This window comes from Myiozetetes cayanensis, unplaced genomic scaffold, assembly GCF_022539395.1.
Source record: "Myiozetetes cayanensis isolate MyiCay16 unplaced genomic scaffold, myiCay2020 scf4, whole genome shotgun sequence".
Classification (NCBI taxonomy): Eukaryota; Metazoa; Chordata; class Aves; order Passeriformes; family Tyrannidae; genus Myiozetetes; species Myiozetetes cayanensis.
In genome coordinates, this window is record NW_026087631.1 from 19,520,331 (window position 1) to 19,542,254 (window position 21,924).

The 21,924-nt window shown below is 38.1% G+C and overlaps 1 protein-coding gene across 2 annotated transcripts in view; it reads right to left on the minus strand.

The window, feature by feature from the left end:
* Positions 1-5,468: 5,468 nt before the first annotated feature.
* Positions 5,469-21,924, minus strand: part of ABHD17B (abhydrolase domain containing 17B, depalmitoylase) — a 17,306-nt gene continuing 850 nt past the window's right edge. The window contains exons 1-4 of one of the 2 annotated variants that reach the window (XM_050329006.1): positions 21,479-21,637; positions 15,179-15,653; positions 7,771-7,950; positions 5,469-7,322 (exon numbers count right to left, since the gene is read on the minus strand). In XM_050329006.1, coding sequence (XP_050184963.1) covers positions 7,103-7,322; positions 7,771-7,950; positions 15,179-15,645 — 867 coding nt within the window. In that variant the 5' untranslated portion in view covers positions 15,646-15,653; positions 21,479-21,637 and the 3' untranslated portion in view covers positions 5,469-7,102. Of the gene's footprint in view, positions 7,323-7,770; positions 7,951-15,178; positions 15,654-21,478; positions 21,638-21,924 lie in introns of those variants that run through there. The other variant, XM_050329007.1, reaches the window with a different exon arrangement.

The following is a 21,924-nucleotide window of genomic DNA, read 5'->3' on the forward strand; positions in this document are numbered from 1 at the left end:
ATAAAAGAACAACAAAATTACCATACCATGGCCAAGTCCTCACATATCACACACAGTAAAAGAGACGACTTGAATAGCTGTTGAACAGTGACAAAGCAATAATCAGAAATAAGTCATAATTCTTTGTTGCCAAGTGAACACTATTGTTCATATGTGACTGTAGCTATTCCCCAACTACAGAATTCATAGAATTGTTAAGATTGGAAAAGATCTTTGGGGTCACCAAGTCCAATCACTATACCATGTCCCCGAGCACTGTATCTGCTCATCTTCTAAATACCTGCAGGGAAGGTGACTAAACCACTTATCTGGGCAGCCTGTTCCAATTCTTGACAATCCTTTTGGTGAAGAAACTTATGTTAATAATCAATCCAAACGCCTCTGGGGCAACATGAGGCCATTTTTTCTTGTCCTATCGCTTGCTACTTGGGAGAAGAGATCGACCCATGTAAACAAACTTGTTTATGAAAACTTCAGTACAAAGCAAGCATAAATGTCGCAGATCAGACACTCGTGGGAAAATACAATGTGATTTTGTAATTGATGAACAATGCCTTGCATTTCCTTACAGTTAGTAATTGAAAATTTAGCACAACAATGATGCATTGTAACAGTAACGTCTGAAATGATCATAACTTAGATTTAATGTTTACCTTATCTGCATTATTCTGGAGTTGCCTTCAGGGCTGCATATTTAAATTTGCATAATCAGATTTGTCAGCCTTTGTGGTTTTATGATGCCTTGTGATATCTCACGTCTCTGAAGAGCCCTAGTTACTGACAAGTGAATCTCAACTCTTCCTTGAAACAGAACCCTCCAGAGCCTTTGTGACTACAAAGAAACACAAAAAATACAGCCTACATACCATTCTAACTTTTAGAACTACTCCAATTCTTTTTGTTTAGGAATCATAAATGACATAATGTCAGGTCATCTATTAGACATCTGCTACAGCAGAATGGGAACTCGTACATTTTCAAGACTGCATTCTTTGTCTACCCTCCTGTTCTGGCTCCAAGCATATGGCTTGCGTTCTACCACTTGGGAGGCCACAAAAGCTCTGATGGGTAGCAGCTTTCATTCATGTTTGTTGCTAACTATACAAAAGAGTTGGTCAAATGCAAAATAAAGATGTAAACTATGTACTTAGTGCCATCTTGGGTAGTAGAAAGGTCTGAAAACCGTAATTCCTTATTAGCACTTAGTTTTTTTCACCCAGATCTTTTGTGAATGTGCTTCTAGTGAATTAAAACATTGCCACCAATGTAATAAAACAGCATCATCCTGGCAGGCTGTTTTAAAGCAGCAAGCACCACTGCTGTTTTAAAACAGCGACCACACTGAATAGTGTTCAGCATCTACCAAATGGACCTACCAAACCTACTTTAATAAATGGTTGGGGCAAAATCACAATGCACCATATGTGCTTACAAATCAATAATGCTCTGACAAAGCTGCTGGTGATTTTTAGTTCACACTCTCTTTGCTCTCCTCAGAACAGCTTACAACATTTACAGTGTACTTAGACTATATAACCTTTAAGAGCTGATGACCTGCCCAACCAAGGATCTTAGCAATACTTAAGGTGCTTGAGAAAGACTTGCACTGCTGATATATTTCTTTGAACAACTAGATGAGTTGCTGATCAAATGACTTAAAATGCTGTTCTAGCTTAAGACTTACTTGGATCTTCGGCATAGTTCAGTTTTCGAATGTATTAAATCGAACATTTACCTGACTCCAGAAGAAAACTTGGGGCAAAAGCTTCTGTGGCTTTGTGGTTTGGGAAGTCAAAAATGTCCCAGTGTGACAGCTTGATTATATCCATATGGATATGCCACATGCTCTAGGAGACAGAGCATAGTTACCTATTTTTGATGCATGCTGCTTCTAACATAGTAGAAAGGTAAATTGACTATCTCATCTTCAATAACATCTCTTTCACGTCTTCTCTGCAGTACTTGCTGAAGGTTAGAAAACTATTTGCCCTCTTTAAGCAAAAAAATTTGAAAATGAAGCCTTAAAATTACAACCATCTGTATGAAGCCTCCTTTACCAACCACAAAACCTCTTCTAGGCAACAAAACCCGTCTGAGGTTTTCTAATTATTTTAAAATACATTATTAGACTAAGACACCTTACTAATGCCTCTGAGAAAAATTTGATGCTGGGATAATTTTTTACGGTTGGTCCTCCTTTTTGGCAGGATAATCTGTTTTTAAGACCACTTCTTTTACACTGTCCTCTTTCTTAAAGCATTTTCCTTGCCATTTTACCGGAAGTTTGCTAGAATTTTACTTCTTTCACAGAAAGAAAGAAAGAAGACACTTTAACAGAGAGTAAAAAAAAAAAAGGCAAGAAGGTACAGCATAGAATTTATTATCATCCTATCATGGACATTAATAGGGAAACATTGTTTCTTTGTATGGCTATTTTACATCTAATAATCTCACAACACAAATTGGTTATGAAGTTCTATATGTCAAGAGTTCTAAGATTATATCAGGTTGCCCTTTTAATCTGGTGCTACTTAAGCTCTACTGGTTTTCACACGAACTTTTAACAGTTGGAAAGTGTCAAATGCTATTTGGATTATTTGGATTATTTGGATTATTTGGATTATTTGGATTATTTGGATTATTTGGATTATTTGGATTATTTGGATTATTTGGATTATTTGGATTATTTGGATTATTTGGATTATTTGGATGTGTTTAAGTGATGGAGAGCAAGCCTGATGAACAGTTACTAGCTCATGACAAACTTCCCCATAAACAACTTCTCATTTCTGTTTTACAGACACTACTCAGGTGAAGTAGAGCAAGCCTTATTACTCAGGTTTTCTGAAACAACCCAAAATAACCCTATCTCCATTCAGTCTTCTCTGCTGCTTGCCAAAGATAGCATAATAGTAGTTGTGAATGCAACAGTCCCATCTTTGAGAATGTTGAAGATACCTTCTTTGTTCTTCTTGTCTTTTCAGGATAGCATGCTTATACTTTGCATCTAGCTTTTCAACCTTCCATTTGTAGTACACTGTATGATCTCTGATGACACCGTCCATGGTATAAATTTTGGTATTAGTCTGACTCAGCAGCAGTGCATCAAACAGTGATGGCTTTATGATTAAGAGAAAAAGGGCTCTTTCCATAGCAGTCTTCTCTGTTGCTTTCTGTTGCTCAAAAATGAAAGCATCAAAAGTAAAGAGCACCAAATGGATATAATTCTTGTAACTAAACAATCTCCACTTCTGAGCTGGTGTACAAATATGTGTAATAACAAATATTTAAGTGATTTGCACACTTCACAAAAAACACATAAAGGCAGAGGCTGAAAAGAACCCCTTGAGATCATCTACTCTGACTCTCGCGCTCAGAGCAGGGTCAGCTACTGCAGTTTTGCCTAGGGTTGTGCTCAGAGGAGTTCTAACTAGCTGTAAAGATGAGACCTCCATAGCCAGGTACAGAGTTTGATCTTCCTTACAGAAAGAAAAAAAAACGATTCCAGATTAGATTTCCTGTATTTCAGTGTGTGATCACTGACTCTTGCCCTCAAACACTGGGGAATGTCCAGCTCTCTCCCCACTCTCCCTCAGATACTCACACACAATTAATATCCTGACACACCTTTTCTACTCCAGGATGAACAGCCCCAGCTCCCTCAGCCTCTCTTCCTATGATAGAGGCTCCAGTCCTTCAGTCATAGCTGTGACCCTGCACTGGATTTGCTTCAGTACATCCATATCTTCCTTACACTCAAGTGTCAAGACCCAGACTCAGCTCACATGTGTGTGCACTCACAGCGCAGAATTGAGGGGCAGGATATTTCCCATGACCTGCCATCAAGCCTCTGCCTAACACAGCCCAAGATACTGTTGGTCACCTCTGCTGTAAGGCTGCATTGTTGGCTCATGGTCAGCTTGTAGTCCAACAGGGTCCACAACTCCTTTTCTGCAAAGTTTTGAATAGATCAGTCCCCTACTTACACACTTTTTCCCTTACTTTTGACTTTAATGTAATAACAATATCTACTGCACAGTGAGAAAAATTAGTATCTGTAGGACCTGGAATATTCCACAGGAGAGCTACCCTGCTGCCTAATGTCATCCAATTAAGAGCCCAAAAGTAAACATGTAATTTTTCCCCCCACTAAAAAAAAAAAGGCAAAAAAAACCCCAAACAAACAAACGAGAAAAAAAGCAACAAAAACCAAAACCAAACAAACCCCCAAACCACTTGAAAAGGAAAGCAAGTTTTAAATTAGTCAGTAAGAGTAGCTTACTGAACATACACTAGAATTCTCTGCTGGTACAAGCAGAGAGTAAAGAGAGAGAAGTTTTATGTAGCAGTGAATGTAACATAGATCCCATTTTTAGACAGTAATCTCATATTTTACATAAACAAAGTTGTTGTAAAGGTTGATTTGCCAAGGCTTCCAGAACTGAAGAAGACAATTTACTGTCAAATATTTGTCTCTTAAAGAAAGAAAACAGAAATGACACCACGAGGTTCACAAAATGCTCTTTTCTTTTTCCCTAAAATACAGACATTGTCTCGTTAATGAATGCTGAATCAACTCTTATTTATCAGGAGACAATTGCATCTATAACATTAAACAACATCCATTGTCAGTTTCACTAAAACGACGGTTTAAGGACAAGGCAACCAGGATGTCAAATGTTTTGCGCCTAGCTGCAACAGCTCAGAGTTGCCTTCTGTCACTAGCAAGTTTGCTGATATAATATGATCCTTAATGCAAGCTAGGCTTTGCCTTAACCCCATTTTAGTTCTTTCAAGTAAAAAATTATCTGAAAAATCGAGGTATAAAACACAAATCAGAACAAACTGGCAATAATTAATCATGGATAAGTGGTGCAAATGAGACCAGAACCTCTTCTCACCAGTGTAATCCAGCACAGCTGCATATACTGAGAACAAAACACTGTTAGTCAGGCCTTTTGTTCTGCTTCAACAAAACATAGAAACAAAAGCAGCAAACCCACTATTGCCACCTTTTCTGCCTTTCAATTACAGGGTGCCATAATATTCAGTCAGATAGTTCTTGCGATGCCACTTGATCATTTGCCTGTAATTTGCAGGCCATCAAAATACAGCCCATCTGTATCACTTATCATTGCACTTATACATTCTTTGTGAATTTCTGAGAAGGAGTCTCAAAACAGGCTTCATTCATCACACAGAAAGCACTTAAACACTTAATTGTAATGATTTCTGTCTAGAACAGTCATACTGGCTGGAAGGTACTAAGAAAAGGAAATCAAACTATATATTCAATATGATGTAATAAAGCTGACTTACAGTCAAATATTTTATATTAGGATAAAAATCCTCAAGTCTAATGCTATTTTGCCTGAATATACTCTAAATTTCCGAACACATTGAAGCATACTTGATGAAAAAGACAAATAAGAACACAGTTGCTTGAGAAAAAATTTTCTTCTGCTCAATGAAATCACCAAAGTGCACGAGACATCCTTTTAATTTTGAAGAAGGAAATATTAAAATTCATTACAGAAGAATGTTTATAAGCACCTTTGCAGAAGAAAACCTGTGTGCTGAATTGCAAATAATAGCAAGATGAGGCCTGGGGGTGGGAGGGCAATCAGAACAGTTGTTGCTGATGAAGAAATGTGCTGACAATTCATAACGATGGGTTACTGCTTTAGTTCTAAGATTTCCTAGAATAAATAGGGAGTTGCTTAGTATTTTGATATTGCAAGCAACCATTGCTATTTCTTTGAAAAAAAATTAAGGAAAAAGAACAAGTTTGTGGAATATTGTTTACTGTTAATCAACACATCTTAAAATTTTCACAATACTTGAAGTTACATTTAAGTATACAACAGTCTCAATCACAAAAAACCAAGCAGAACAGTTAAACTACATAAGGCCTTAGAAGCACAGTGTGTATTGTTGGAATCTTATTTTGTTTGCAAATAGGGTACATATAATTAAGTTTACTTTTCATAGTTTTATTAATGCAAAATGCATTCTAGGGAAAGGCAACTTTATTTCACTATGAGTTAATAGAAGAATGTCAACATTCTCTTCTTGCCCCTCCTCCCACCCAATCCAGGCCTGATTAGTAAAATTTCCATACAATACTCAAAAACCAGTAAGCTTTCTCACTAAGCATTGAAAAGTAAGCCTGATCAGACAACTGCAAACTTGCAATTTGTTTATTACAATGTTGGATAAACTTCCAGGTTCTTTTGAACGAAACATTGCATCTCTACACAATCAACGTTGAAAACTACTTGGCTTTAAAAAAAACATGGTCCACAAAGTCTTCTAGGTTGAAAAAGTTTTACTAGTTTCAAAGAAGTAATTTGTGGCCTCAGTAGCAATGATGTGAATGATACCTGCATTACAACAGTGATAACTTCTAGCATTATTTTGGCAAGATTAAGACTCCTGAGGACATGAGTATGTAAATTTTTTTAACCTGAAAGGTAAGGGACAACACAAGTACAAAATAACTAAAGTAAATCTAAGCACAAAAGATATGAAAAATATGGGACAAGTTAACTATTTTGATCCTCTTCCCCTATAACAGGGCATGGATCATTTCCAGTGACTGTCTATTCTTATTACATACATTAGTAATTGCTCGAATTTCATGGCTATTACATTTTTACAGAACAATTGCTTAGAGGTCTGGTTTTTAATAACACCTGTGCAACAGAGTAAGTCACAGTACATTTTGAGATGCTTAAAAAATATCTATAAATTTGTTTTTGATACACTAAAGCACTTGGCAACACTTTTACAGCATTTGATTTTATATAATTAGAATTTCTTACAGTACTCCTTGTGTTTTGGGTTTTTTTACATCTAGGAAGGAAAAAACCTCACACAAAGTCATGTGAACTGCCAAGTTTGACTGTAGGATCATGTAATTCCAGTTTATAATGCTGGCACTAAAACCTTCATTAATTATGTTAACAAATCATTACCTGTACATTTAATGAAGGCAACCAAGATGATTTGAAAACACAACATTCAGGTTTTATGTTATGTATTTATCAAGATGTGCAGTTCTGCAGTGAAATGAAAAAAGCATGTAAATATACAAAGAAAATTACAAGTTCACCAGTTCATGTGAGACAAACTGTTTTAATCTTTCCAGGTACTGTCCATAGAGTTCCACATCATTATGGCCTGCTCCCTCTACCCACAGTGGTTCTACAGGTCTCTGGCAACGCTCAAACAATGCTAGGCCATGTGAAAAGTCAATTACTTCATCTTCAGTCCCATGGATTATTAACACAGGAGATGTTATTTTAGAAATTTTGTCAATGCTGTAAGAAAAAGATTATATCCATGAACACAGGGATACAGTTCTGAAATACAAGACAGGAATTTTCTTCAGTTAAGGTCTACTTAGTTTTACAGTCTTACAGAAACATATTGCAAAAGACTTTCTTCATAGTTATACAGATTAACAACTCACTGGACTAGAATTATAGTTAGAACTAGGGATTTACACACTAAGTACAGGAAAACTAATTACTTCTTTAACAGATATCCAAGAAAATGATTAGGGATATGAAACATCTAGGTTTACAAAGTTGCGTAAACTTCAAATCAAATGTTCCTCTTTGTTATTATTCACTGATTTTTCTCCAATTGTTTTATCAAATGCTTGAAAAATATTTTAGAGAACTTGCCAGACTACTTGTTATTCTACTAGTTGAAAACTTCTGTACTAGAGAAAAATGCTGGAAAAAAACCCATCCCACAACTTACTTTGGGAATGCATCAAAGCAATAGGTCTTCTTTGTATCAGGAAAAGCTACTCGCATTCCTGAGGTCAGTGGAGAATGAAGGATTACAGCAGCACTTTCATACCTAGCAGCAAGATCCACAGATGGTACTGTTCCTATACTCTGGCCATATATAATCACATTTTCAGGGCGGATTCCATACCTAGAAAATTAAAAATGTTAAAAGTGGTACATAAAGTGAAACAGATAAAACAACTACAGAGCAAGAAAAAAAATTTCTGAAGGTGAAAAGCTTCTAAAGGGTATCAACTATGAAACAGGAGCTGGTAGAAGAACAAGCAAGTCTGTTCTAGGACATTTGTGACTAAAAGGCACAATTATTTACTCTCCACTTGCAGTAATTTTTTTCCTTATGCCTGAATGATGTCGAAACAAGGGTTTAACTTTTTAAATATGGATTTGTGAATACAATTGTGACTTGCATGATAGTTGAAAGTCTTTACTAGTAACTCCAGTGGATCTAAAACAGAAAACCGATGAAAGCCTTACTAGCTCTTTGGTTATCATCAAATGGAGCACAATCAAGCCTTAAAAGATTTGGTCAGCTTTACTCTTCTGACACCTGTTAAAAACTGCAAGCTGGTAACATCATTCATAAATTTAGTGAGACTTAAAGCATGCTCATACTGACAGTGGTCAGAATACTGTGCATTCCAGGGAATAGCCTTCCATGGAAGATGCTTGGTCTTCTCAAACTAATCCACAAATAAGACAGCCCAATATGCAACACCAAATTAATGTCAAACCCCCCTCACAGTAAAATTTTTTTCCTGTAATTAACAGAGGTAAAGAAAAGAAATATCTATTTAACACTTATGCAAATCAGACTTAATATATATTTCTGCATTAGTGTGGAGCAGTTGCTACCCAAGAAACACTAGAAAAGCCTGTAAGGAGAATGTTATGCCGGCAAGAATAGCGCCCACAGCAGAAGTGAGCTGCTGATACATTGACCTCTGCTAACCAAGTGCTCTTAGCACAGGTCAGACCACAACAGTGTATCTGTACTTGGGAAAGAAAGTGCCTTAAATAGAAAGAGATACTGCACTCCATTAAAAGCAAACCCAGAAAACCCTCCAAAGTGACAACAAGCTCCTTTCCCCACCCTCAAAAAAACAAATGACAAAAGCAAAACTAAAGCAAAAAACCCAAACACCAATTGTTCTCGTACATTATTAGAAATTTCTTCAGCTTTATAAGTTAGTGCAGGCTAGCCTAATGCCACTGTGGAACAGCATGAGGTAAGTTTAGTGTTTGCCATGGTAATTCTAAAAGAAATGAGTATCAAGTGAAGGAAAGTGCACCTATTACCTCACCTTCAATAAATGCATGCATCTTCTCTGTCAATGCTATATAACACCACCCATACCCACAAAGAAGTTATCAAATTAGTATATTTCTCATACCTTTTGCAAAATCATGGAAGCAGAGCTAATGAAAAATTCATAGTACCTTATTAATAATAATGGCCAGTCTTCGCGAGCGAAGATCCGGGGAAGGTCTTTCCACCTTCCAGCCTGCGCATTGGATTTTTTAGGTGAGACACAGTGTGCGCGGAACTGAGCCCACCCTTTAATCCTAAGGTTCATCTGCCGGGGCCAAGCAAGCTTGGACCTTATAAACATGGATAAATAACTGTATAGTAACTGTATAGGTCACCAAACACTAGAAGTCCAAAAGACTCAAAATCAGGAACACTGGAAAAAAGATGTTTCACGTGTACCAAGACATTCAAATTACCAACCAACAAGAAAGCCAAAATCCACAAGTACTTTTCAATGAGGCAGAAGTCATTTCCCATATGTTACATCAGTATATAATAAATAGTTAATAAAAAATTTTATATTTAGGAAGACTTCAAGAAAAACAATATTACATTTTAGTATTACTAAAAGGCTAATATCAGTAGCAGAACTCATTAGGCACCCCTATAAACTTTCTAAATTGAGCTTAAAATCCCCTGTTCTCATCTAACATCTATTTATTTAAATTGTGTTCTGCTAGACTGAAATATAAGATTTAAAAGTATTAGCACAGAGACATTCAAGGAATCTTGTTCTTATCATGACTACTTAATTACTACTAGTGTTTCCTAGAAAGAGTTTCTAGTCATAATCTATTCAGGAGCAAATTAAGACTTCTACAACACTAAGACTCAATCATCAACCCAGAACAAGCCAGCCCTCCATCTCTCAAGAGTTCTTGGAGAATAGAATGTTCAAACATTCTGATTAACAAGATTTTCTCCAAATTCCAACACACAAAAATACAATAAATGAAAGTTTTGAAACAAAACCAAATGTAAGGTCTTCACTATTTTTGCATCTCTTGGAACACCTGAGAACAGACTTACACCTATCCTTTTACAAATAATCTCTCAATTCACATTTGTGCACTCTGAAGGTACAGCACAGCCTTCTCTCCCTTCCATAAAATCTGAACAAAACTTGCATTAATACCTGACACTTCGCATAATTAGTATGGCATGCAGACTGCACACAGCACATTATGACACAACATGGCTCTCAAATAATAAACCTGCAAATTATCACACTTGCATTTCCTTGGATATTGAGTTTTACAAGATGCACAGGAAATTAAAGCACAACCTAAAAGTATATTTTGGAACTTATGTCCTCCTCTTTTTCATTATTCTTTCCCCTATTTTTGGATCCTTCAGCCTAAAGATAGATAAATGATGGTTACCAGAAAAATAATCCAAGAAAAGCATTTACTCTATTGGGATTAAAGTAATCCTTTCTCCACTACAGTCAAGCAAACTGCCTCACAGTGCCCAGCAGAAACTACTTGGTTTGCAATCTGAAAACTGAAAAAGAGTGAGGCAAATAACCAGAAGTGGTAGTTCAAAGTAGACCTCTGAATATTCTTGCTTTAAGAGAAAAAAACAAAACCCAATCAATCCCCTCTCCCAAATAAAATCCAAGCAACTTGGAAAACAGATCAACATGTGTTGTTTCTAGTCTTCCTTCTCCTGAACAGGGTTCTGAAATCCTTGGGAAAAAGAAAGAGTCCAGCTGTGCCTCAGTTCCTATCTATCAAGAGTATGACTTTACAGCCTAAAACAGAACAATTCTTGAAAAAGTAACTGTTGCTAAGCTGCCTGGTCATAAAACTTGTCTACTCCTTTTGATAGTCCCATAAATGCCAGTTACAAGAAGTTTTGTACAGAATTATCAGTTGACTATACACCTGGTCTCCCAAATGAGGAAGTGTCAGATCAAGAGAAAAAGTGGTAGTAATATTGTTTTCTTAATCAGTGTCTTAGAAGTACAGGCCATCCTAAGGAAGAGGAATGTGATATTTACAGAGCTATATGCTGCAAGTAGTTGTCCTGGTGACAAGAGATTAAAGACACTGTAAAAATTGTTAATATCTTTGAAAGCTCATTATCTTGATAATAGGACTAATACAAACACTATTGTCCATTAGAGTGATCTTAGATAACTTGTGTCAGCATAGGTTTTTTTTGTGGGTTTTTGTGTTTGTTTGTTTGGTGCTGGTTTTTTTTTTTTGTTTGGTGTGAGGTGTTTTTTGTTTGGTTTGTTTTGGGATTCCCCTCCCCCCCTTTTTTTTTTAACTTCACTTACCTTTAAGAACCAAATACTGGCTGGAATTACCATGATACACTGCCAGGCTCTTAAAGAATACCTGCCATTTTGACCTTGATATACATAAGGGAGACAGAAAAGAATTTAGTTTTTTACTTCTGAACTACTGCTCTTAGTCTAGAAGACTCACTCGATTTACAACAATAGAATAAAGTATCAGTAAAATCAACCTTAGAAGGATACATTTTCGATAGCACCTCTCAGGTTTACACTAATGAAAAGTTGCAATAGATGCTTTGGAGAAGCTACTGTTCCTGAAGATATTGCAACATAAACATTTAGAAAACTGACACCAGTGCTCGGGGCACATGGAACAAAGAGGAACATCCTGAGGATGAATCTCAATTCACATTTAGAATCTTTTGTCATCATAGACATAACATGCAAATTACAGCTGCAAATTGCAGAACATGAAAGGCATGAACATTATCCACATCTTTAACTATCAACATTCCAGGCCACGAAAAAAATTCCTAAGTGTTCAGCTCCTCCTAAACTCAGATGCTTATTCTCCTTCTTGAGTATAAAATATTTAACACTGGGAGAAGAAAAAAGGAACTATGTTTTGTGAGAGGCAAGCTCACTGACCACACATACAGTAATCAACAAACTGCACCTTCTCTGTCTTTCTCATGACAGTCTGGCCTTTTCTAAACTCCACAATGCTACTGATATACTTGTTCTATTGACAAGATTTCTCTTCACAATTAAGCTTTTTCCTATCAATCTAAAAAGTTCAATTTCTCTCTAAATATACAAAGTTACAGTACCTCAACCTCCAGCCAAAAAAACAAACCCCACCTACTTCCGAATTAAAAAAAAAAAAAAGAAATTGTGAATTCTCAAAATGAACACTTTTGGCCAGCATCCAAACAGATTCAATCTTATTCCTACATCCGGTTGTTCAAATTATGGACATCGTGTCCACTTTGACACATCAGTCTGATGGTGAGATTTACCCTTCCATTTTTCAATTATTAGTCAGTCCATGACAAACAACAATGAAAATGGCTGTTTGGCTTCTTACAGGTAAATCTGGTCATGAGGCAATTCTGGCAAGTCTTCAGAGGTTTCTGAAGGAGCGCCACTTGCCCTGCATTTGCCTGGGGCTGGTTAAACCTTTCCACCCTTTCTAGGGTGTCATCAAAGGCCTTCAGAGAGCAGAACAGCAGAAAACAGGCGTATCCCAAAATGACTCCTGGCATTTCAACACTTGGTAGCTATGACAGTCAGAAAAAGAATGTCTTCACTTGCCACTTTTATACAGTTCCATGCACATGAATATGCAATAATGTATAACTTTTCCAAACATGATGAAGGCAGTGAATCACACTGCCTCCTTTCACGGGCAGCTTCTATATGAGTACCTACTGCTTCCTATTAAAACACTTACAGCAGGTAAAGAATAGGAACACAACTCAGAATCTGTCTCTGCTGTTTACATTTTCTGTTCTGCTGCCAAATTAGCTTTCTGTATTCACTTCCATGAATGTTAATATTCATATACCCTTACAGTAAAATCTCACCATCACCCTCAATACTAGTTCCAGACTATTTCACCCCATGTATCCAGAAGGTTTCGACACAAAAAATAAACATAGACAACAAATGGACTGAGGTGAGGTCATTCTTTAATGGAAGAGAGAAATGCAGATAGAGGTAATATGTATTTAGAGGTTCCCCCAACAGCAACATCTGCTCAGAAAAGAGCATGCTTAGATGGGACATTCTAGTCATTGAATGATTTGTGTTGGAAGGGATCTTTAATGATCATGTAATTCCAACTTCCTGGGCCATGGCAGGGACACCTTTCACTAGACCCGTTTGCTCAAAGCTCTATTTAACCTGGCCATGGACTATTCCAGGGATGGGGGATGTTGCCCACAATTTCTCTGGGCAACCTGGTTCCAGTGCCTAATCACCATCACAGAAAATAATTTCTTCCTAATATCCAATCCAGATCTAGCTTCTTTCACTTTAAAGTCATTAGCCCTTGTCCTATCAATAATGAATAATATTATTTGATAAGAGAAAGTATACTTCATTGTTTAAGAATCCACATGAGAATTCAAATGGCAATTACATTTTCTTGTAGGTTTTCTACTCAGACATTTATCATGAGGAAAAAGTGACAATAATTACAAACTGGTTTATAAAACAGAGCCTGTAAATTGACATAGAAAAAGTATTGCTTCACTATCCAGTTCTCTTCCATTTTCGGGTACATTTAAATAATTCAGACTGTCTCCCACATTGTTCACAAACCATATTACGCTTTTGGTTACTGTTGCGGGGTATTTGACTAAGTAGCTAACTTCCAGATCACCTATCAACTACAAACAGCTCTGGGCTTATGGAATAGATCTAGTCATATCTCAACTTTCCACTGTAACAAAAATAAACACCAAAACCTAATCTAACAACATAGTATACATGTTTTTGAATATATGAGGTTGAAAATCTGTCCTCTGTGGTTGAATGATGCTTATGATAGTAAGGTTTTCCCCTACTTTAAGACACAAATAAAATACACTTTGAAAAGAAGTATCACACTGTTGTTATAACGTAAAAGAAATGCAAGACAGTATGTGTATTTCAAACACTAAAAAGGGATAATCTCCTCTTAAACACTACATCGACCAAGTTCTAAACTCACTGTAACAACTACCAGGTTCAAGGATTTAAAGTTCGTACACGTCATTACTCTAAGACACTATAATTACTAAACAGGATGCTCAAGTTGCAACGATCAAACAAGATGCTCTACATTAAATTCAGCATTTCACACCTTTCTGGTGCAAAATGCACAACATGTTGAGATTTTTTTTTTTTTTGTGCGCAGCTATTCTTACGATTGCATAGTATTTTAAAAAGAGGTTTTGTAGTTCAGGTGTTTGTAACACAAGAATATTGATATGAATGGAACAAGTCATGTTGAATAATGTTCTCAGATTTAAGAAGTTGCACTTATTTGATGCCTAGGATTCTCACATGTATCAGTGAATCCTCCAGAGTCTTTCACCTTACTACTTTATCTCCCCAAAACCAGAGGTTTAGAACACAGAAACAATATCCTTCCAATTTGCATTTTTTCCTTGTCCAGTTTTATTCTATTTGAGATAACATCACTGATTCAAAGTTTTGATTTTTTGTTGCCACCATAATGTATTTACCCAGATCCATTACAACCTCTTCCACATTATATTTTGCAAAGATAGCTTTCTATATAAAACAAAAGTACATTTCTATCTTTGTAAATGCTGTAGCTGCCAGTCTGAATTCTGAAACAATCTGAGAAATACAGAGTCTAACCAAGTTCTCTTATAATAGCTTTTCTACTGTCCCTCCCTACAAAAAAAGGTAATAGAATGATCTGAAAAAACATTCTCTTTTACCCACATCCCAACAGTGTGTCAGCTACTGGGGAATCAATTACTCTAGATTTTTCTCATCTTTTGTATTTTCGCAACTGAGAAGATTCCAAACTGTGACAATAAGGATTATCGTCTAATCATTTAAGGTGAAACCACACACATCTAATTAACTTTAATCCCATTTCAATTTTTCTAGTATGTAAGTACTATACACTGATCCTGTTTAACACTGACCAATACACCAATCAGCTTGGATATGAATCCATTAATCCTAAAATACAGCACTGCTGTTTAAGCTACCAATGCAGATGAAGTAAAACCATTTGAAAAGTATGCTGTAGAAGAAAAATGGCGACTAATGTCTTACCTTGTTCTAAGAGCCACCCAAGCAGCATCAATGTCAGCGTACAGATTCTTCTCTGTCGGCTTCCCAGAACTTGCACCATATCCAGAATAATCATATGAGAAGATGTTGCAATTAATCCGTGAACCCAGTCCTATATAAAAGCTGCTCATCTGACCCAGGTCAACAGCATTTCCATGCGAGAAGAGCAAAGTGTACTTGGCGTTAGGTGAGCAACGCACAAACATACAGGCAATCCTGTTACCTTTACTTGTTCTAGTCATGAAGCATTCAATGGCATCTTTTTCTCTAGAAGAATATTGCCAGTCTGCTCGCTCTGAGAGATGTAAAGTCCAGCGACTACCACTCTCATCACACATCAGTGTGTATGTGGGATCAGGAGGTAAGAATGCCAGCTTGGAGGCAATTTTCCCTGGGCATGGTGGACAACAGAACAGGCAACACAGTTCACTGAAGGAAAGATTATTCATCTTCTAGTCTGAAACAGGAAGAGAGAATGATATCAGTTTCTAATTACAGTCCTATATTAAAAAAGGAAAAAGAAAAAATAATTAAAAATGTAAACCAAGTCTCTGGAAAATAATAAATAATTTTAGTGGAAACATTCAACAAAATATAGATTTAAATACATATACTTATATTTCCATATAATATCTAATTTGATATTATTAGTTACTTCACAGTGAGCATATTATTGCAGAAGAGCGATAACTCTAAATCCCTTTGATAGATTTCAAAAGTAAAATATGATTACCCAGGGTAAGAAAAAGCATGAGTTTTGGAGCTTCTTTAGAGGAAATGAAGGGCCTCATCCTAAGACATTGCAAAAAGTGTTCTTTCCATTGACAAATACATATGTTTTAAAAAACAATTAAAATAACTGGCAGTGTTGCAATCTACTAAGGCTATGCAGATCTCTGTAGCCAAAAATCACTATGGTATTTCCTAAATACAGAGAATATGTACTGTAATCATGAGATATGGGCTCCTGCAGGCAGTATCAGGAGTATGAAAGGTGCATGAAGGCCAAAGCTTAGAAGTCAAAAGAAGATGATGCTTGTGGTTTAGCTAACACTGCAGAGCTTTGGTACGCTAAAATCCAGCCACAAACTCATCCTCATCCTCACCCCATGTACTGGTTGACACAAATGTTTCCTTAAAAGCAGACATTAATTTACAGCAGGGAAAAAATCCTTTGTTGTGATGATACTTTTTCTGAGCAATAAAATTTGCTAAGTACCGTGCTGGAAGCCAGTACACCTAAGATAAACATTTATACTTCTTTCCTTGTGTAATTTCATCTCAAACAAATTTTTAATGACAAATATATCTACAGGTCTCCAACTAAGCTCCTGACAAGTCCCTGTGAAGAAAACCACTCTCAGTTTCACATACCAGCTTTGATTGATAGGCTCAAGTTTACAAACAGGAACAAAACAAGCAGATTTCAGATGACAACAGTACTGTGCTGTTTCAGAAATATTAGGGTCATTCGACAATAAAATCTTACTGCTAACCATAATAACTGACAATATTTAGATCATATTTCAACTTTTGTCCTCTAACTTGTATACAAGTTTAGTTTTCATGCCCGCACAAATTTCTCTTTAAAAAAGCCTCAAGAACACTGCTATAAAAACATTTGAACATACATCACAGAACAACTATCTGTATTTTGGATGCATGAATGGTCTCTTTCCTGTGTTAGACAATGAATGCATACTGCATACAATGCTACATGGAGCAGACTTTCAAAGCAGCAAACACAGGCACAGCAAGACAGTCTGACAAACAGCATGAGTGTTCTGGGAATACTACTTCTCTTTGTAGGGCACAAAAAAAGGGGCTGCTGCAGCCAAGAGCTTTCATCCCAAGCCTCCAGTTTTCTTCAAAACAGAGGGAAAACACAAATGCTTAGATACGGGAAATAACACTATCAGTTTAGAGGAGATGGTAGGAAAGGTGCACTGATCACCTTCCATAAAAAGGTAGATGGTCTCTTAAATAAAGAACCGTAATAAAGGATCATACTCCTGCCAGCTAAAGTAACAATAACCTCGGGTATCTATGAAATCAGCACAATTAGTCACTCAAATTTGGAATAATTCATCTATTCCATCAATCTGTTTCTCATCTGTAAGAGGAGATTATATGAACACCTAATTTCATTTTTACCCACGAGTCCAGACAAGTGGAAGGAGTTTGTGGAGGATGCCTAGGGACTGGCAAAAGGTTTAGGCTGTCTTATGCACAGGAAAAACCCTACACTTCTTTTTTGTTCCTTCTTCTCTTACATTTGTGAGCACCAAAGGAGCAACTTTTTTAATCTCTACTTAGTAAGTTCACATTCACAGTCCAGAGAAACTCCTGTGATGCCTCAATAGGTTTTTTCTCCATGAAGTATTTATGACCCAATACTCAAATATACTTCTGTTTCTAACAGAAAATATTAAATGGATCTGTTCCAAGTGTGTTTTCCCACCTTTTCAGAAAAGTAAAAGGTAAAGTTAGATATTATACTTTATTGTAAGGGGGTGATTTTTTTTTTTGGTGAAAACTTTAAAAGAATACGTACTTCCAAATGTAAGGTATAAAGAACTTGTTCCTGTGCCCAGGAACAGTAGATTGCACTGTATACAGTGTACTGAATACAGCGGTAGTTGCAGAATTTCTTACTTCCTCCCAATCCACTTGTCAGAAAGAATTAGAACAGTTTACATTATTTGTAACTATAAACAGCCCAGCAACACTACAAATATGATCTTCCTCAGAAGATATTTGCTATTTGTCAAAGTAATCTCAGAAGACTGGAAGCTGGCTGATAGCATTCACGCCCAGAGCAGCACTGCAGTAACCACAGTTAACCAGCTGAAGTGGTATACTGTGCCCCAAGATAGCTTAAATGTGCTAAAAATGGGTTGTGACAAAATATGGAGAATGATATGCTGAAGACCATGGATGAAGTATTATTTCTCCCCTGTGCTAGACTAATGCAGACTTTACATATTGTTCTTTTAATACAATGGCAGATCTGCCTAGTGAAACTAAAGATTCTGATTCCAGAATCTTTCTCCATCTGAATCATGGCTACCAAGAATTCTTTTCTTTAAAACACGTATGTGCTGCTTTCTTCACTTAGAAGACCCAAGAAAAACAGCAGATCCTAAGCATCACTAACTGAACAAATTTGACACTAAACATCTGCTGAACTTCCTCAGAAGAATACCTTCAACTAAATGCAAACAATGTTTCTGTTACACTGGAACTGGTTTGTCATTCATTGTATTCACATGAGTGTGTTCTTAACCCCAGGATCTGGAATGGAATCAGGATGTAAGAGAGTCTCCAGGGCGTATAGAGTAATTCTACTATTGTTGTCTAAAAGTTCAAGTGAATCAGCATTTCAGTCTAGTAGTTATCAAGTAGATGTTATAATTTAATGTCAACCGAACATGGATTATCTTTCTTCAAAAGTTATTCTTCTCAGACTCTTCAGTGGGGGATTAAACTTAGCATTACTTCAGAAATAGTATTGTTTTGACATCTTAAGGTTAGAAGACATGATTTCCTAATGATTCCTCCATCCAGAAATTATTATGGTAAAAACTATAGGAAAAGTCACAAAAACCCTTTCATTTAACACCACCTAGACTTGGTAAAACCTTTGGAGGTCAACAAAACCAGTTACTTTGAGACTAAAATATAATTCATGGAAAGTAAACAAGACACGACATGCAACGTTGCATTAAAAAACACTCCAATAACGAGTGGGTTTGATGTATGCTTAATCTGAACTCTTACTGAAACCAGGGCAAAAACAACCCTGACCACAAATTACCTTAAGCATACAGTTCCACAAGTACGGATGAGTAACTTTAATGGGACTCATCTGACTAAGATATGTTGTGCATGCCTAAGTCTAACACTTTCTGAGCATGTATGATGTAAGCCTCTGTGCTCATTACAGTAGCATCATCAGACTTTGAAGTTGGCACATCCCAACAACATAACTATCTCACCTTCTATTTGACATATCAATAATAAGGATGCCAGTGCTGTGCTGCAAACACAGTTCCTCCCGCTGGTAAAATATACTAACAATGAAAAGAACATAATAAGAGAAATATACATCCCCTTTAAAATTATACTGCATTCTTCATATTAATTAAGTAGGAAAATTCTGTGGAAGAAACTGTAGAAAGTTGATACACTTCTATTATTGCAGCAATAGAGGTTAAGAAATAAAACAGACCCAAGTGGCATCACCTACCACTTCTGTGATAGCCTTTAAAAGGTAGGCCAGGTCATTTTATCAATTTTATCTCTTTCACCCTCTTATGAATAATGAAGTAACACATAAAATTACAAATGTAAAACTGCCCACAGGCAGTAATTTCCATTCATTCTTTGGCAATTAACCTTTCCATAAAGGTTGACAGCAGAAAAGGTGAAAACATCTATCTAATCTTAAAGAACGCATCAAATACTTACCTTGTGATTCCTATGATAACACAAATGTAGTTCTTTCATATAACAATTAGTCCTGTCCTTCTCTCTCTGCAAATCATAACAAGAAGGCGGAACCTACTATTCACATCTTTGAGTACTTCACTACGTATTAGCCTTAAAAGCCCAACCCTTGCAAACACTTATCTAGAAATCTTATATTTACATTAAATACAAATTATTCTAATTGTATAGTTAAATTAAATTACTTATTTCATAGGAACTATTCACAAGAACAAAGTCAAACTTGTAAATATAGCTACTGGTTTGTAAATTTTAGTGTTGCTCTAACTGTACCAGGCAAGGTATTAAAATTGTTGGGGTTTTTTGCTTGGCTGTTGTTTGCATGTGGTTTTTTGTTGTGGTTTTTATTCGTTTGGGTTTTTTTTTTAATTATTATTTTTCAGCATATACTACTGGAACAAGAAATTCTAAAGTATTTTCCCTCACACTTTCATTAAACACGAGGCAATGAAAACTTGAGGTCAAGTCACTACTAATGTAAACTTTAAATATTTACTTCAACATCTGCTTTAAATAAAAAATGGAACAGAAGGATACGACCATCCTTTAACTACTTCAACAGTTGTCTAATTAAGTATTACATAAAAGGATTAAGTTTATAGAATATTAAGAAAGAATACACAATAGCTCTGGAACACAACACAAAAGAAGTATATTCAATAATGAAAAAGCCATACCAAGAAATACTGTGAAATAACTGTTTAAGGTAGTTTTCAAAGAGCAAAGTAACCTACATAGAAGCCTCACAGAACAAAAAATTCACTTTGTTTAATTTGATTCTAAAGAAATAAACAGCCTTACTACTCTCACAAACTGTACCTAGGTTAGCGAATGTGCGGATATCATTCGCTTGCTGCTGGTTACTTTGTATATCTCCAACCTAATGGCACAGCTGAAAAAAAAGAACAGGAATACAGGAAACACTAACTGAAAAATCAAGACATTCCTTATCACCTAGAAAACAAACTAATTCTCTAAAAGTCCCAGACAGACAACTGCAGGATTAAGTCGATTGCATAATGCCCTGCACGCTCCAAAGCAAGGTTCTGCCCCATGGATGTGCTCTGCTAAAGCCCCCCGCCCTCCGTTTCGGCCCCTCCGCCGCCGCGTTCCCCTCGCCGGGCGGTCACGAACCCGCAGCTCCGCCTCTGACACTGCTCCGCGCTCCGGGGGCTCCGCTCTGACTTCCGCAGTCACCAAGTTTCCTACCTAATCCCTAATCAAGTACTTTAAACTTTCAAATTGACAACACACGAGAGCAATTTTAAGGTCAGCATCACTCCCCCCCCTCAACAGCAGAAGATAAGGGAATAAATTAAACCAGGCTGAAGAGAACTAAATGAACTCCTCAGGTGTCTGTATCTGAAAAGGACTCCAGAAGCCCACAGCAGTGACACGAGGACCAATTGTTTAGACCCGAGAAGAGAGCCAGGCTTTAACAAGCGTGTCCACAAGCCAGCGAGCTCGTTTCCAACAAAGGCGTCCAGGCCAAGACCACGGAGACGGGAGCGACGGAACAGCCCCGGACGCTGCGGCGGCGACAGGCGGGGGCAGCGGCGGGAGGGCGGCGGGGCCGGCACCTCCCCGCGCCGTTCAGACCCTCCGGCCGAGACAAACGCGGGGGCGCCGCGAGCCCTCCCGCCCGCCCCGGGGCCGCCCCACGCCGGCGGGGCCGCAGGTCCGAGCTGGGGGACGGTTCCCCACGCCCCCGGACGGCGGGTCACCACCACACCGCCCACCCCCGCTCCGCCGCCACGGGAAGCAAGCCTGTACCTGCACCTGGCGGTCCGCCCGGCGGCCCCGCGCTGTCCCGGCTGCCGGACCGGCGGTGTGGCGAGTGCCGGCTGTGCTGAGTAACGGCGCGGCGGGGGCGGCCCGCAGTGCCCCGGCCCGCGCCCGCAGCTCCGCGGCAGAGAACGCGCGGCCCTGGCAGCGCTGGAGCCTCCGCCCCGCGCGTCCTCGACAGCGGCGCCGGCCTGGCCTCGCCCGCAGACTGCACCGGCGCGGCGGCTGCCGGGGCGGCCGGGGGCGGCCGGGGCGGGGCTCCGGCGGCCGCAGCGCCAATGGGGCGCAGCCGCAGCGCTGCCCCGGCCGCGGAGGCTCCTCCCGAGCGCGGGGTTGCGGGGGCGGCGGAGAGGCCGTGGAGTGCCGCGGGCGGGGTCTGAGCGGGCGCTGGCGGCTCGGGGCGGATCCGGGGCGGGCGGCCGGGAATGAGCTCG